This window comes from Panulirus ornatus, chromosome 34 (assembly GCF_036320965.1).
Source record: "Panulirus ornatus isolate Po-2019 chromosome 34, ASM3632096v1, whole genome shotgun sequence".
NCBI classification, from domain to species: Eukaryota; Metazoa; Arthropoda; class Malacostraca; order Decapoda; family Palinuridae; genus Panulirus; species Panulirus ornatus.
The window spans coordinates 18,121,141-18,137,912 of record NC_092257.1 but is presented as its reverse complement, the minus strand read 5'-3'; the positions used below and the strand labels follow the sequence as shown (position 1 = coordinate 18,137,912).

The window sequence follows — 16,772 nt, the reverse complement described above, 5'->3', positions numbered from 1 at the left end:
ACTTCCCAAGCTCTCTCATCCCCAACAGACTTCATACTTGCCCCTTTCCAAAACTCTTGCATTCACCTCCCTAACAACCCCATCCATAAACAAATTAAACAACCATGGAGACATCACACACCCCTGCCGCAAACTTACATTCACTAAGAACCAATCACTTTCCTCTCTTCCTACACGTACACATGCCTTACATCCTCGATAAAAACTTTTCACTTTTCACTTTTATATATATATATATATATATATATATATGGTGACTGTATTGTTGACTGGTTGGTAAGGTTATTTAATGTATGTATGATTTAATGTATTATGATCCATACATACAATGATTATCATTACCAACCAATCAACATCATCATCCCCATTTTTATAATCAACATCATCATTATTCCCATCTTTATAAATTCAACTGCATTGCCATCCACTCCAGCCAACTTGCCGCATTTCATCTTACACAAGGCTTTCATCATCCCCTTTCTCTTCCCCAAACCACTCTCCTGTATTTTCTCACTTTGCATACAACCCTAACCCAAGCACCCTAAATCTGCCACTCTATCATCAAACACAGGTAACAATCCTCCAAAATACTTACTCCCACTCCTCTGAATTTCATAACTACCTGCTATCATTACCCCATTCATTCCCTTCACCAATGTTCCCATTACTTCTCTTGTCTTTTGAATATCATTTACCTCCTTCCATAACATCACCTTATTCTCCTTAAAGCTTACTGATACTCACATACCCTAACTCTCATTCATCCTCTTTTTCAACACCTGCCACTTTCTTTTACAAATCTCCCAATCATTTGCACTTCTTCCCTGTTAGTACCACTCAAATGCCTCTTTTCTCTTTCACTAGCAATTTACTTCTTCATCCCACCACCTACTACCCTTCCTAATCTGTCCACCTTCAACCTTTTGCATGCCACAAGCATCTCTTGCACATGCAATCACTATTTTCCTAAATACCTCCCATTCCTCACTTCATTTACTCTCAAATTTTGTCATTCTACACTCAATCTCTCCTAGTACATTTCTTCACACAAGTCTCTTTTTCAAGCTCACTTACTTTCATCACCCTCTTCTTTCTGACATTGTTTTCTCCACAAGACAGTGATCAAACATCCCATCAGATGTCCCTCTCAGCACATCAACATCCAAAAGGATCTCTTTTACATGCCTATCAATTAATATGCAATCCAATAACTATGTTGTACAGCAATTATATTGATGCAATCACTTTACCTTAACTATAATAAGAGTTAGTGTCTGCCAGTGAAGTTGGCGCTCTTTAGCTAGCAATGGCAACTATGTAACGTGCCAGCATACCACATAAGCCCTCCTTAATAGCAGACTGGCTGCTGTAGGAGGTGGGAATGCCTTTTTGTGCTCCCCACTTATGCCCTATATTTTTGTTGCTTTTTTCAATTTTGTACCTCTATCACCTACTGTGGATGCCATACAATCACCTTACAAGTGACAAAATAGCTTTTATAGTTGCACTTTAAGAGAGAAATAACCAAATTAAGGAAATTCCTATTATTACTAGTGTGAGCTTGCATTCAGCACAATGATGGGTGACGAAATTCAATGATAGGGGCAGCACAGATACACTGACCCATGTGAAACGCCCTGATAAGGCCAGAAAACCTCTCCACATACTCTGAATGTTATTAATTGTCAAGTGGATGCAGATCCACTTGAGCACAATCGAATTAAAAGAAATAACCCTAGACTGTTTAGTGATACGTCAGTAAGGACTGTGTAGCCTTTGCTTACAAGAGTACCTTAAGTACTGGAGCTGCAGACTGTGTCCCAAACATGTTAAAACCCATAAGCACCAGAAGAGGAGTCAATTTTTGCAAGAAATATGTAGTACGGGATACAGCTAAGTTCAGAAGTGATTTGTGGGATAATGAGTCCACTTTTTCTGCGACAGATGGTCGTGGCGAGCACGTGTACAGTCGACCATGCTGTTGACCCCAAGTACATTGCATGCACTGTACAGTTCCTTGCTTCATTTACAATATAGGACTGTTACAGTTATTGTGGTGTTGGGGACCTTGTAGTGTTGCCAAAGAATGAAACTACAAACAGACAAAATTACCTCGCATTACTGTGCAACCATCTTCCAGATACATTTAAAAAAAAGCAAGGGGCTTCCTGTTACACAGCCAAACTAGTCACTGACTGGCTTATGGACTGTGCTGAGGAGTTTTTCAGTGACTGGCCCAGGAATTCACCGGATCTGATTCCAAGAGAAAATTTGTGGGCACTTGCAAAAAAGAAATAACATAACAGGAATACTTCATTGCTACCTAAGTTGGGGGCTTCCGTCCATGAAATTTGTCCATAGATGAACCCTGAATGGCTTAAGAACTTTGCTGATTCAGCTCCTGGTCATCTCAAAGAGTGTGTATAGACAAAATGGAAGCATGCAAATTACTATTTGGTGCTAAATACAGTTTTCATGTTTTTTTTACTTTTATCCTTGATTGTTGTGCCACAGTCCCCTCGTGTCTACTTCACTAGCAGGCACCCTGTAAGACCTATAGTCCCTTCAGTGGGAGCTGTAACATACAGATTGGTCAAAATGGCTTGTCAACATTCTCATTCCACTAACTGGCAAAGTATCAAAAACAATACTGATCTGGTGGATGAACTCAGTAATGTTCAACATGATTATTGATTTAAGATTATCAGTTGTGATACTGAGTCATTATTCATCAAAGTTCCTGCTGATGAATTATTGGAATTCTTGACAGAAGAGCCATACAAACATATTTTACTAATGCCTACACGTACCATTTTAAGAGTTAAAAGGACTATGTGTTAAAGATGGTAAGTTCCAGTTCAATGATAGCTTCTTCACACAGTAATTTGATATAAGTAGGGTAAATCCTCTCTCATCTTTCTTAAGTAATCGATATATGGTATTTTTTGAAAGCAAGATACCTTATAACATCTTATCGAGTAACATCAAATGGTACAGATATGTTGATGACATTCTTTGTTTATCGCCTACTGATAAAGATGTAAATTCATTTCTTACCAATTTGAATTATTTGGTTGGCTCAATAAAATTCATTCTTGAAACTGAGACACACAATACAGCATTCCTAGACTGTATGATTCACAGGAATAAAAAAAAAACAAATTCATCATATATAGTAACCTCACATATATCTGTCATATATTCACCACTACTCTACTCACAGCAATGAAGTGAGCCGTTCTAAATTTTCATCTATGTTTCTTGGAGCTATTCGCTTATATCATTTCATATATTTATTATGCTTAGTCACTGTCTCCCACGTTAGCAAGGTAGCACAAGGAAACTCATCAACATACACGCCCACACATGCACATATACATACCTATACGTTTCAACATATACATACACGGACATATACATATATACACATGCACATATCCATGCTTGCTGCCTTCATCCATTCCCCTTGCCACCCTGCCACACATGAAATGGCATCCTCTTCCCCCACGCACATGCAAGGCAGCGCTAGGGAAAGACAACAAAGGCCACATTTGTTTACACTCAGTCTCTAGCTGTTATGTGTAATGCACCAAAACCACAGCTCCCTTTCCACATACAGGCTCCACAAAACTTTCCATGGTTTACTCCAGACACTTCATATGCCCTGGTTCAATCCAGTGACAGCACGTCAACCCCGGTATACCACATCATTCCAATGCACTCTATTCCTTACACGCCTTTCACCCTCCTGTATGTTCAGGCCCCGATCGCTCAAAATCTTTTTCACTCCATCCTTCCACTTAATGATACTCTATCACCCCAACTCTTATTTGCCCTCTTTTTCGACTCCTGCACCTTCCTCATGACCTTGGAAACTTAAAGGTTGCAATCATGTGTCCCATGTCTTTTCTCTTTCTGTGGTAGGTAAATCTAAGACCTCTATGCTATTTTTGTAACTCCACTTTTATATCAGAAACCTTCTTTGCTGTTCTCCTATGGACTTCCATGGATTGCTCTTTGTGCTTCTATAAGTATGGTGACCAAACTAAAGAAGCATACTCAAAAAGCTGAGTCTTATGTACAATGCATAACTTGCTGATCATTTCCTCACTTACAATTTTAATATCTGCCAGTACACACTTTACATCCTTTACAATTCTGATGTGGTTTGCTACAGTCCTTTTCAAATAAAGATTCCAGTAGCTTGCTTCTTGCAAGATTTTATCCATACTGAGGTCTTTTTTAACGTGTCCTATCCTCATCGCTTTGCATATACTGCACCTGGAATATTGTATGAATCAAACCAACTTTTCTAGTTTGTCAAAGTCCCTTTGTAAGTTGGAGCTGTCAACAATCATCCCAACTTTGGCACATCACTGGTAACTACAACCTATCTCCAAAAGGTTCCTCCAACACAAGCCCTCTGTTGTAGAAGTCACCCTTAAACCTGCCTCAATGTAACTTTTTCATCAATCTCGTATGTGATACAGTATCAAATGCCTTCTGAGAGTCCAGAAATTAACATACAATGGAGCTCACTCTTCTACTGTCAGATGTCAGAGAGATTTGTCAAACACAATCCTTCCCTAAACCCATTTGCTCATATTTCATAGACCACACTCACCAGTGAGACTCGGCTATAAATCAAAACAATTTCTGAATCTCTGATGCCTGCTCCAATTGGAACTCCCAAAAAGGGGTGGCCACGGCAACTGTCTCCATAACCAAAGAACTCCAGTGCCAGTTCTTAGCCTTTAACGCCTCACCCATAACAGGCCATCGGCAGAGGGAAAGTCTAGTGCAGTGTTTGAAGAGGCTCCTATCTAATGTTCCTGATGATTACTTCTGTCTAATGCTCCTACCTAATGCTTCTACCTAATGTTCCTATCTAATAATCACAATCTCCTATTTCAAAGATAGGCATGATGTTTGCACTCTTTCTCTCTCTTGGAACAGCATCCTCTATCAATTTCTTGAACAATATCTAAAATGGCAAGTCAAGCATTTCTGCACATGCATTTAGGCAGTATGTAGAGATTTCATCATGAACACATGTTTTATATGTAAAAAAATCTTTAGTAATCTACTTACTTCATTTCTTATAATTTCAACACTTTTCAATCTTTCTTCTGCATCCTATCTCACTGGCAACGCAGCTTTAGTGTCCTCTACAGTGGCTACAATTTCAAACTTATCATTTAGTTCATACATATTTTTCTTTTCATCTACAGTTCTTCCTTCGGAATTCCCCTTCCCAACCTAAAGAGCTACTTTCTAGGAAAATTTTTTTTTTCATACATATTCGCCATTTCCTGCATTAGCGAGGTAGCATTAAGAACAGAACTGAGCCTTACTGAGCCTTAGAGGGAATATCCTCACTTGGCCCCCCTTCTCTGTTCCTTCTTTTGGAAAAAGTAAAATGGGAAGGAAGGATTTCCAGCACCCACACCCTCCTCTTTTAGTCGCATTCTTTGAAACACAAGGAATATGTGGGAAGTATTCTTTCTCCCCTACTCCCAGGGATAATGAAAAATTTACTCCTAATAATTTTATAGAAACGTTTTGGATTTTCCTGTTTATTCACAATAATCTTTTGTTTGTTTTTTTTTCCTTTTTCCTCCTTATATTCATTATGCACTCTCTCATATATAATTCTCTTATGCTGGATGGCTGATGAGCCACATAGATCTTTTACCAAGTACCAAACTAGGCTTTTTTTCTTTCTAACGTCATTTCCTATGACATTCCTCTTTTCTAACCTTGCCTCACTGTTTGTAACCAAAGGTGCACATGCTCTAAAAGTTCTTTCATTTCATATCTCAAAGAACCTTCCATAAAAATGGTATATATCATGGCTAGGGAATTCAATTTCCCAATTCATGTTCTCAAAGAAACTGTTTGGCTCTATGTAATTTCCACTTATATTTCCTCTTCGAGCCTGGTTTTCACTCTAACACTCTTTCGAGAACTCATTAACTAAAGCTTTATGCATAAAAACCAAGCAAATGATGTATCATATCTTTTATTTTCATTTCCCACATCTCCAGCTCTGTCTAACATCTAGTTCATTACTGTTTGTACATGAGGGAAAAAGGTATGTCATGGAAGGCACTTTTAGCATGAACAGAAAGTAGAGAGAAATAGGAAAACAGAAGCTTTGCAGAATGGTGCTCTTATTAGTGCAAGGGCCAGAGTACAAGTGTGTGAACAGTGCAAGTAGAAGGGAAGGCAAACTTTCATCAGAAGATACGGAGAGGCATACTAGAGAGAAAATGCCAAAAAGAGAATCTGCCTAAATTCTGATGAATTTGTCAGTGGATTGATCCACTTAAGGATGAGTGGATGTCTATATAAAAAACCTTATGGATATGCATTACTGTTTGATCTTCCTTTGACAAAAAAGGAAGTGTAATTAATGGGTATTAGTTGTTCTAATTTCATGGATAATTCAGGAAGTAGGATCATGAGGTAAGACATACCAACATCAAACCAATATTTTCTATTTTATTGACATATCTACAAACAAAAAATTTAACTGAAGCACAGGAGTCCATGAGTAATGTTTTTATAACGCAGTACGTCCTTGAGTAATATACTTTTTTTTTTATAGGCGTTTTGCATTAATGTTCCTGAATACTTATAGCCAGTATATGATAAATGATGACATCATTTTAAAGTTGCAGCATTTCAGTCAAAGATGTGGCAGCACTGATAATGCTATGACTGACAAGAGAAAGAGTAGTGCCACTGAAACTCAGTAAGAAAAGGAATAATACCATTAAAGTAAGAATGGACAAAATTAAATGTTCTGCAGCTGGTAATAGCAAAAGTGTTACTGACAGTTTTTGGGTTATACTTACTTTCAAAAACTGTATTAATGACTCTGAGGGAATGGAGTATCAGCAGCTTAATTATGGAGAAAGAAAAGAGTCCATTGAGGATATGTGGGTAGATTCTGTAGTTCAACAAAGGAGCCCCTTTTTTATGTCCATTTTACTGTTGTAATAAGTCACTTCCGCTTTTTACTCATTTGGAAAGGTTTCCAGTCTTGTTTGTCCGCAAAATATTTTTCTGATCTGTTGTGTGAAGAAACAATCCTAATCTAAAACATGCAGTGATTTAAATTGGGGAAATATGTTTTGATTAACGTCATTTTGAATGAAGTCATCTTTTCTAGGAATGTATCAACAACATTAATCACGGACTCCCTGTATCTAAAATATTGTATGAAGGATATGTTATTTAATTCTAGCTTTCTCATGAATACACGTCTTTAAGGCACATAATTTCATTTTCTTATCTAAAGTTTCACACAAGTAGAAATTATTTACAACCTACAGTTTAAAAGAATTCACCACACTCCTTCATTAGCAGGAAGTATCATTCAATATCTTTCACAATGTGTGATGAATAATTCATGTCCATTTAGACCAAACAAATAAACTTCAAACAACTTTATCAAAAATAATTGTGGATGTACTCCTGGGTAACTAACCAACCTTTCAACAGAATGTATGAAACAAGCTATTCAGATACAAATCACATTATATTCACAGACAAAACAATAAGTTTTACATTTAAAACATATCCCTGTTAAAATATAAAGTAATAAAAAATTCAATCTCTACTTACCCAATCCATGGGCCTCATCTCATTAGCAGAAGGTCCTTTACTCCAGCCACCTCTTCCTACATCCACAGAGGATCCCTAGTTTTACAGAAAAGCTGCTTTAAAAGAAAAAATCTTAAAGCATGCTCCATAGGCAAACACCACGAAACCCTAAAGTATAACTTCTGCAAAAACATGTGACATCATTAAAAGTCATGCATCAAATTCTTTATCAGCCTCATGGTTGATCACTAGAAGGTATGAACAAAAGCAAATTTCACTTGATGACTCAATTTGAAATGCCTCTCGTCTTTTTCAGCATACTAGAAATAAGCTGATGAAATGTGAGGGTACACGGAATGGCCATACAGTATGCACTTGAAAGTACACATGGAATAAAATGTGAATATGCATTCATATACTGAACTGGTGTACAATATGCACTTGATCCTATCTATCATTACCTATAAAGTCTGTTCCAGATAATATGGGCTGAATCAGGTATAAACAGCATCTTAATTCATTAATATACATTATCAATCTAAGCATCATCTTCATCTGAAATACTTTTAACCTTAATCAATTCTAAATAAGTCTTCCTCTTCTGTTTGCACCTTCCACTATTTTTTTTTTTTGACAGCTCCAGTCACGGACAAAAGTCCAAATCAAGGCCAGGGCTTAATTGAAATATAGAGAGAATTATGAAATGGAGAGAGAAAAGACAAGGGAAAATATTTATGAATTTTGGAGAGTGAAAAACCTGTCTTTTGAAAAGTGCCAGGCCATAGTTATTGGGAAAGACATGAGAAGGTAGAGAGTTCCGAGGCTCAACGTGTAGAGAAAGAAGCAAGTATCAAAACGGCCCACCATCAAGTTGTTGAAAACAACACAATAATCATGTGATGCAGCAGATTCCTGTGTAATGTGTGGTCTAGCTAGTGATGTGTGCACACAACCAGCCAGCTGTCGGGAGCAAAATCCAAAGTAATACCTAAAGAAGAATGAAAGTGAACAAACATTGCGGTGTAGGTTACAGGGGTCAAGTTTGGAAGATAGCCTGGAACAGTTTCTACAGTGGATTGCTTTCGACTCAATTCTGTCAAATAAGGCTGCAGAGGTAGAAATACCCAAAAAAAGAGAACTGTACTCCATACAAAGATGAACCAATCCCTTGTATAAATAGAGCAACTGTTCAGAATAGAAGTTTCGAAATCTAAACAGGACACCCAGTTCCTTAAGATACAGACTTAGCTGTTCCTGTAATGTGGGGTTTCCAAGAAAGAGTGGATGTAACAGTAATACCAAGTTTTTTTTTTTTTTTTTTTTTTTTGCTTTGTCGCTGTCTCCCGCGTTTGCGCAAGGAAACAGACGAAAGAAATGGCCCAACCCACCCCCATACACATGCCTTGATTCAATCCACTGACAGCACGTCAACCCCGGTATACCACATCGCTCCAATTCACTCTATTCTTTGCCCTCCTTTCACCCTCCTGCATGTTCAGGCCCCGATCACACAAAATCTTTTTCACTCCATCTTTCCACCTCCAATTTGGTCTCCCTCTTCTCCTCGTTCCCTCCACCTCCGACACATATATCCTCTTGGTCAATCTTTCCTCACTCATTCTCTCCATGTGACCAAACCATTTCAAAACACCCTCTTCTGCTCTCTCAACCACGCTCTTTTTATTTCCACACATCTCTCTTACCCTTACGTTACTTACTCGATCAAAGGTGGAATTACAGAACCATCAAAGGGGAGATGAGAGAAGTGAGGAGTTTTCGATAGAGAGACGAGCAGAAACTGTGTCGTGGAGGCATTAACCTTTACAAGATTTTGTCTACCCCACTGAGATATCCTGTCCAAGTCTGAGTTTATTGAGGAAGCTGTGTCAAGATGAGATGCAGATTGAGCGATAGAAGAGGGAGCAGAATTGAAAGACATGGATGAATGCAGTGTTGAGTTGTCAGCATATGAATGCACTGGATTACTTGTGGGAGAGGAAATCATTAAAAAATAAGGAGAAAAAGTGTAAGGGACAGGACAGAACTTTGAGGGACATTGCTGGTGATGGAGAAAAGGGGGACAGTGATCCATCAACAACCACAGAGATAGAAAACGGCAATCTTAATTCTTATTATGTCAAGAAGAGCAATAAAGATGATACGAGAATTAAGAGAGCTGAATTACAGGGAAAGGGTAGTGGTCGTAAGTTTCCTACTCTGCTAGAGAAAAGAGTAGGGGTAACTTAATCGCAATCTTTAAGTTTTTAAAACATACTGATAGCATAGGCAAAGAACAGTTCTTTAAGAGGTATATACAGGAAATACAAGACTAGAGGACATAACATGAAATTAAGCAGAAAACATGCAAAGAAAGATATGAAAGAGTAATCTATATTTTAAGAGTGGTACATGAATGTAATGAAATTATTGAAAACATGGTAAATGCAGATAGTACACTGAAATATGAAAAGTTTTACTTTAGTAAAGAATTTTTAAGAGATGGGGCCCTACAAGTGCAAAACTCCCTCCCTGTATGTACAAATAATTTATTGCATTGCAAAGAGCAGGTGACGTCTTCTGTTGAGACATTTAAACTTGGCAAACTTGCTGGATCGAGAGCTCTTTTGGTGATATGGTGTGATCAATAGTGAATTACAATGTAGAATATTTTATAATGCAAGGACTATTTACACATTACAGATGCTCCTTGACTTATGATGGGGTTATGTTCCAATAAACCTATCGTAAGTTGGCTGCTTGTGAGCTAACACCGCCAGCTAGACCATGCAATACTCAGTAAGCTGCTGCATCAAATGATTATTGTATGACCATCAGCAACTCAAGGGTGGGCCATTCTGACAACAGCTTCTTTGCCTACACATCAAAGCTTTGGAACTCTCTACCTTCTCATGTCTTTAGTAATAACTATGACCTAGCACATTTCAAAAGACAGGGTTTTAACATTCTCAAAAATTCGGTAATACTTTCTCTCGTATTTTCCTTTTAATAATTCTCTCTCAATGATTCAATCTATGTTTCAATATGGACCCAGCCTTGATGTGGACTTATTTCTGTGACTGGAGCCTTAAGCATTAAAAAAAAAAAAAGATTAATTATGTTAGAGAGAAGCAGAAAAATGGGAAAAGTGCCAACTTTGAGGACAATTACATATCACTAAAAAGTGAATATAAAATCGTTTCACTTTTTTAACAGTTTACTGAAGCTGCTTTAACACTAAATACAAAGATTACAAAAGATTACACTGAGAGAAGAGGTTACATAAAGGGTGTACAGAGAAAGAAATACAAGACACAAGGAGGGAAAGAATAAATAAAAGCATAATCAATCCACTTACTGACGACAGCATTGTATTCATGGAGTTTAATACAAGCTGTGATTCAGGGGGCATGAAACCTCCATGACTCCCACTCCCACCACTTGCCATAGGAAGTACACCACTCTCCCCTGGGTTGACCATTGGGTTGTTGCTCATACCACCAACATGGCTAGACAGACAAAAAAGAAAATATTACATAATTAAATATAAATTACTTGACACATTCACTTTAAATATACTTTATACTTTACTTGAAACAGTCATTTTAAATAAAATGGCAGAGGCATTACTATCGACAGTATCATTTCTGTTTAAAAATAAGGTAAAAATAAACATACCAAAATGCTGCAAATAATATAAATGTAGAATTTCCCCATGGATATACAAAGCAACAGGAAGAAACAATTAGTATTTTACTCACAAAAATTGACATGATAATAAGAAATCTCTGTTCTCATTTGGAAAAATTGACATACTGTTATGCTGTCATTCCTCAGAGTTAAAATTGAATCATTCAACTATTCAGTATTGTGCCTAATTTGCCTTCATCTTAGCTGTGTTTTAATCAAATGATCATACTAAGCTCCAAAAGATCAGTCTACTCACCAACAGCTGATGAGCCATACATGGCACACAATACCTCTAGCAGCTGACTGCAAGTGTGCCATACACTGTATGGGGTTCTCAAAAATCTTATGCATAGCATTCAAGTGAGTAACAGTCAGAAAACATTTACTGGAATCTCAAAAAATTTTTGCATATCCTTGCCCAAACTTTCCCTCTTTGGCTACTCAGTATCCACTAAAATGCCAAGAAGAGTCAAACAAGAATGCACTACCAGGGCAAGAGGGGAAGCAGAGGAAAATCCGAATTACTGTGGAGATTTAATAAATGCCACAGACTGAAAGCTTAGACTACTGCTGGGATTTAAATTTCCTGCAGATGTTTGTTTCCATATTATACAAGGGTAATGAAAAGTTTAAAGAACAAAATATATGTATAAACACTGTGACCGTGATGTTCCTAAATGTGTACACCCATGTTTCCAGGTGCACCTCAGACTGAGCTTTTAATTGTAGAGACAATGGCGATGGCATGATTTATGCCTACATGTTGGGATCTGTCAATTTAAAAGTTGTACATCTATTTCAGTACCTGGATGTGGAGAAAGTAATGCTTTGTGGCTGAAGGTCAGATAGTCGAAGAGTTTTACACAGTTAGAGGAAATGGAGGAGAAATTTACATAACATAAAAGGAAACTTATCAAGAATAAAGATATTTGGAGCCAGGTGGCAACTAGAAAAAAATATTCATGATAAAGTGTGTCAAAAATTTAATAAATAGTAATAAAAGAAACACAAAACAATAATCACTCTAAAATAAACAAACAGCAAAATACATGAATGTGACAGCAATGCTGTCTACTGTTAACTGTGATATCAGAGGCAAGCCAGCTAATCTTTGAATTCTACAAGGCTAAGTTTACTTTTACAATTTTTCTTATATTATGTGCCTATCTTTGTAAAAGTAAAAGAAACTGTGATGTAGGAAAGGGAAGGAAACCCAAACCTATCACCAGACCTCACATAGATCTACAAATCTCAGTAAAATGGACCTCATGTACATAAATGATTCATACTTTTGTACCAACAATCAAATTTCAGCTGGTAGTGGCATGACAAGCTAAAGACCTCCTAGTCCAATAACTAAACAAGTCCTTCAGTTACCTCTCTGCCATGGTGAGGGAAGTGCAGATGTTACAATAGTTTGCTAAGTGTGCTCTTGATAACAGCAAGCGGTATTTGTTCACTGAAGATTAAGAGTATTGTGATTCACCTGAAAATCTACTTGAAATTGAAAAAGAGAAACAAGTGCAACAAAGCACCATATAAACGAGGTATTGACAGATGAGATATGGTGACACCTGGCCATTTAGCACTTAGAGCTAACCAAGCAATATATATATTGTTTCTCCAAGGAAAAGCTGAAACCTGTCTCAGTGTTTCCCTGTTATCTTATTCATATATGACAGTAATTCATTTCCTAAGGGAAAAATAAATTTTCTCTTTCTTGAAAAATATCCATTTTTCAGAAAGAGCGTGAATTTCTAATACCTGTTTAAGGAGCTGACTGTGAGGTAGAAGTTACTGAGGGGCATCTGAGTAAATATACATAAAAAAAATAGATAAACTGTATAAAGAATGGAAGTACAGGCATGGGAAAATACCAATACAGTATTCAAATTATTGAGAAATTAATAAATGCAGCACACTATTATGAGTATGAATGAGGCCACAAGTAAAAACTAATAATGGTGGAAAAATATTTTTCCTGGTGTATTTATATATAGTGTACATTAAGGAAATCTTTTTTTGGTTTGAGTATAATGGTAGAAAACTTTAAAACCACACAGTAAATGTGAACAAGACATACCCATACTGGTTGCTGCCACCACCGCCAGAACCTAAACTTTCTCTTCGCTGATAGCCGAGCATCCTGCAAAAATAATGACACATTTTACAAAACAGTAATATCTCTTATGATTATTACCAGACCAGAAAGAAGTGAATATGTTATCACCAACAACATTCAAAGCAGTGTGTTTTAGATACCTGATTTCACTGGGAATGAAACCATGGGAGATAAGGTTGGACATAGGGTGTGAGGGTAGGTCCTGGGAACACTGAGGAATGTGTAGAAAGGGCAGTATCTGGATGGGAAAAGATAGGCATGTCTGAAGGCTGAGTAGACCTGATTGTGTATGGAGGCAAGGCATGGGCTATAGATGAGAATGTATGGAAGACAGTGAATGTGTTAGAAATGGAATGACTGAGGGCAACATGTGGTGTTAGGAGGGTTGATAGAGTATGAAATATTAGGGTAAGAGAGAGGTGTAATGATAGGATGAGCATTGTTAAGAGAGCTAAAGAGGGGTGTACTAAAGTGGTGTGGACGGATAAAAAGAATGATTGATGGGAGGAGGGGACCAGAAAAAGGAGGACACAAAATATGAGATAGAAAGATACAGTGAATAAGATTGTGAGTGCTTGGGCTTGAACATAGAGGGTGAAAGGCATGCACGGTACAGAGTGGATTAGTGTACAGTTATGAATACAAGGAACCATATGCTGTCAATGAACTAAACCAGAGTATATGAAGCAGCCAGGGGAAACCAAAAAAAGGTTTGTGTTTCTGTTTGTGATAGGTGCCCTGTTGATGTGAAGCATTACAAATGCCAGCTAAAGAATGGATAAGAGAGAATGAGGCCTTTTCTTTGTTACTAGTGCTTCCTTGCTATTGTGAGTCATGGCAAACAAGTACGAAAAAAAATAATAATAACAGTAACAATAATAATAAAAACAATAATGGTAAAGCAAGTTTATTAGGTTTTGTGGTAAAGCAAGTTTATTAGGTTTTGCAGGATTGAGGAAATATTGGTTGGAATATGAGTTTGAATGGAGAAAAACTGGGGAAGTGAAATGTTTTAAGATATCTGGTAGTGGACATGTTAGTAAAAGGAACTACGAAGGCAGAAGTCAGTCATAAGGTGGATGAGAGGGCAAAGGTTATGGTAGCATAAGGTGGATGAGAGGGCAAAGGTTCTGGTAGCACTGAAGAATATGTGGAAAGAGAGAGCATTTTTTGGGTGGGCAAAAATGGATTTGTTTAAAGGTATAGTAGTCACAACAGCCTCATATAGATTTGAGGCATGGGCTACAGATAAGGCTGTGCAGAAGGTGGTGGATGTGTTTCAAATGAAATATTTGAAGACATGGTGTGAAATGGTTTGATCGAGTAAGTAACAATAAGGTAGGAGAGAAGTGTGGTTATAAAAGAGTATGGAGTTGAAGAGGGTGTATTTAAATGGTATGGACATATGGATGGGGTTGTTAGGGAGGTAAATGCAAGAGTTTTGGAAAGAGGGGCAAGTATGAAGTCTGTTGGGGATGAGAGAGCTTGGGAAGTGAGTCAGTTGTTGTTCGCTGATGATACAGCGCTGGTGGCGGATTCATGTGAGAAACTGCAGAAGCTGGTGACGGAGTTTGGTAAAGTGTGTGGAAGAAGAAAGTTAAGAGTAAATGTCAATAAGAGCAAGGTTATTAGGTACAGTAGGGTTGAGGGTCAAGTCAATTGGGAGGTGAGTTTGAATGGTGAGAGGCTGGAGGAAGTGAAGTGTTTTAGATATCTGGGAGTGGATCTGTCAGCAGATGGAACCATGGAAGCGGAAGTGGATCATAGGGTGGGGGAGGGGGCGAAAATTTTGGGAGCCTTGAAAAATGTGTGGAAGTCGAGAACATTATCCCGGAAAGCAAAAATGGGTATGTTTGAAGGAATAGTGGTTCCAACAATGTTGTATGGTTGCGAGGCGTGGGCTATGGATAGAGTTGTGCGCAGGAGGATGGATGTGCTGGAAATGAGATGTTTGAGGACAATGTGTGGTGTGAGGTGGTTTGATCGAGTAAGTAACGTAAGGGTAAGAGGGATGTGTGGAAATAAAAAGAGCGTAGTTGAGAGAGCAGAAGAGGGTGTTTTGAAGTGGTTTGGGCACATGGAGAGAATGAGTGAGGAAAGATTGACCAAGAGGATATATGTGTCGGAGGTGGAGGGAACGAGGAGAAGAGGGAGACCAAATTGGAGGTGGAAAGATGGAGTGAAAAGGATTTTGTGTGATCGGGGCCTGAACATGCAGGAGGGTGAAAGGAGGGCAAGGAATAGAGTGAATTGGAGCGATGTGGTATACAGGGGTTGACGTGCTGTCAGTGGATTGAATCAAGGCATGTGAAGCGTCTGGGGTAAACCATGGAAAGCTGTGTAGGTATGTATATTGCGTGTGTGGACGTGTGTATGTACATGTGTATGGGGGGGGTTGGGCCATTTCTTTCGTCTGTTTCCTTGCGCTACCTCGCAAACGCGGGAGACAGCGACAAAGTATAAAAAAAAAAAAAAAAAAAAAAAATATGGAGAAAAGTAAGGAGAGGATATATGTGTCAAAAGTGGTGATCAAAAAAAAAAAAAAAAAAAAAGGAGACAAAACTGACAATGGAAAGATGGAGTGAAAAAGACTCTGAGTGCTTGGGGTTTAAACTTGCATAAGGATGAAAGGCATCCACAGGATAGAGTGAATTAGAGTATATGGTATACAGGGGATGGCATGCTGTCAATTGTAAGAATTCCAGTGATGACAAAGCCATTTCTTTTTCTACAGTTTTTCACCTGTACATCTGTCTTCTACAATATTACCCAACTATTTGTTCTGGAATGGTGCTGAATCTTTTTGTTTAAAATTAAACTTTGCTTTACTAGCTCATCTAAAAACACAACTTGGGCAATCTGAATGGAATATCTTACATTATTCTCATACATTTTGGTATATTTCAAGGTTCTGTACTATCAAAAAATATATACAAAAGGCAATAACCTGTAGGTAGCAGCTGGTAGGCAGCCAACAATCAGGGAGGTATATTACCAGTATTACCTGCCTGGGTATCAGGAGAGTTAGTGACATCTGCTTAGTGAGCCAGCACTTTGGTGGTTGTCAAGTGGCACTTCTCTGACCCTCATAGCTGTCTTTTCTTTCTGTCTCACTAACATGGGGACTACTGGCATTCTGTCCACAAACATACAATCTCTCCTTGTCATACTTGAGAATGCTCAACTCAAGCAGCTCATTCTTTGTAACTAGATTTTCCTGCAGGGAGCATTATGTGCTAGCCTTGCCTTTTGGCAAAATGGTAGGAGCAGTAGATAGATGTAGCAGGTAGGAACGTATAGGCAGGACCATATGGTAGAAACATGAGGTAAAGGTAGTAGGTATGAGCATTAG

The 16,772-nt window shown here is 38.0% G+C and overlaps 1 protein-coding gene across 5 annotated transcripts in view; it reads right to left on the bottom strand.

The window, feature by feature from the left end:
* The window catches only part of LOC139759964 (uncharacterized), a 117,168-nt gene that overhangs the window by 96,982 nt on the left and 3,414 nt on the right, over positions 1-16,772 (bottom strand). For all 5 annotated transcript variants that reach the window (XM_071682669.1, XM_071682671.1, XM_071682670.1 and 2 more), the window contains exons 2-4: positions 13,382-13,444; positions 10,967-11,117; positions 7,633-7,707 (exon numbers count right to left, since the gene is read on the bottom strand). In XM_071682669.1, the coding sequence (XP_071538770.1) occupies positions 7,633-7,707; positions 10,967-11,117; positions 13,382-13,443 (288 nt within the window). In that variant the 5' untranslated portion in view covers position 13,444. The remainder of the gene's footprint in view (positions 1-7,632; positions 7,708-10,966; positions 11,118-13,381; positions 13,445-16,772) is intronic.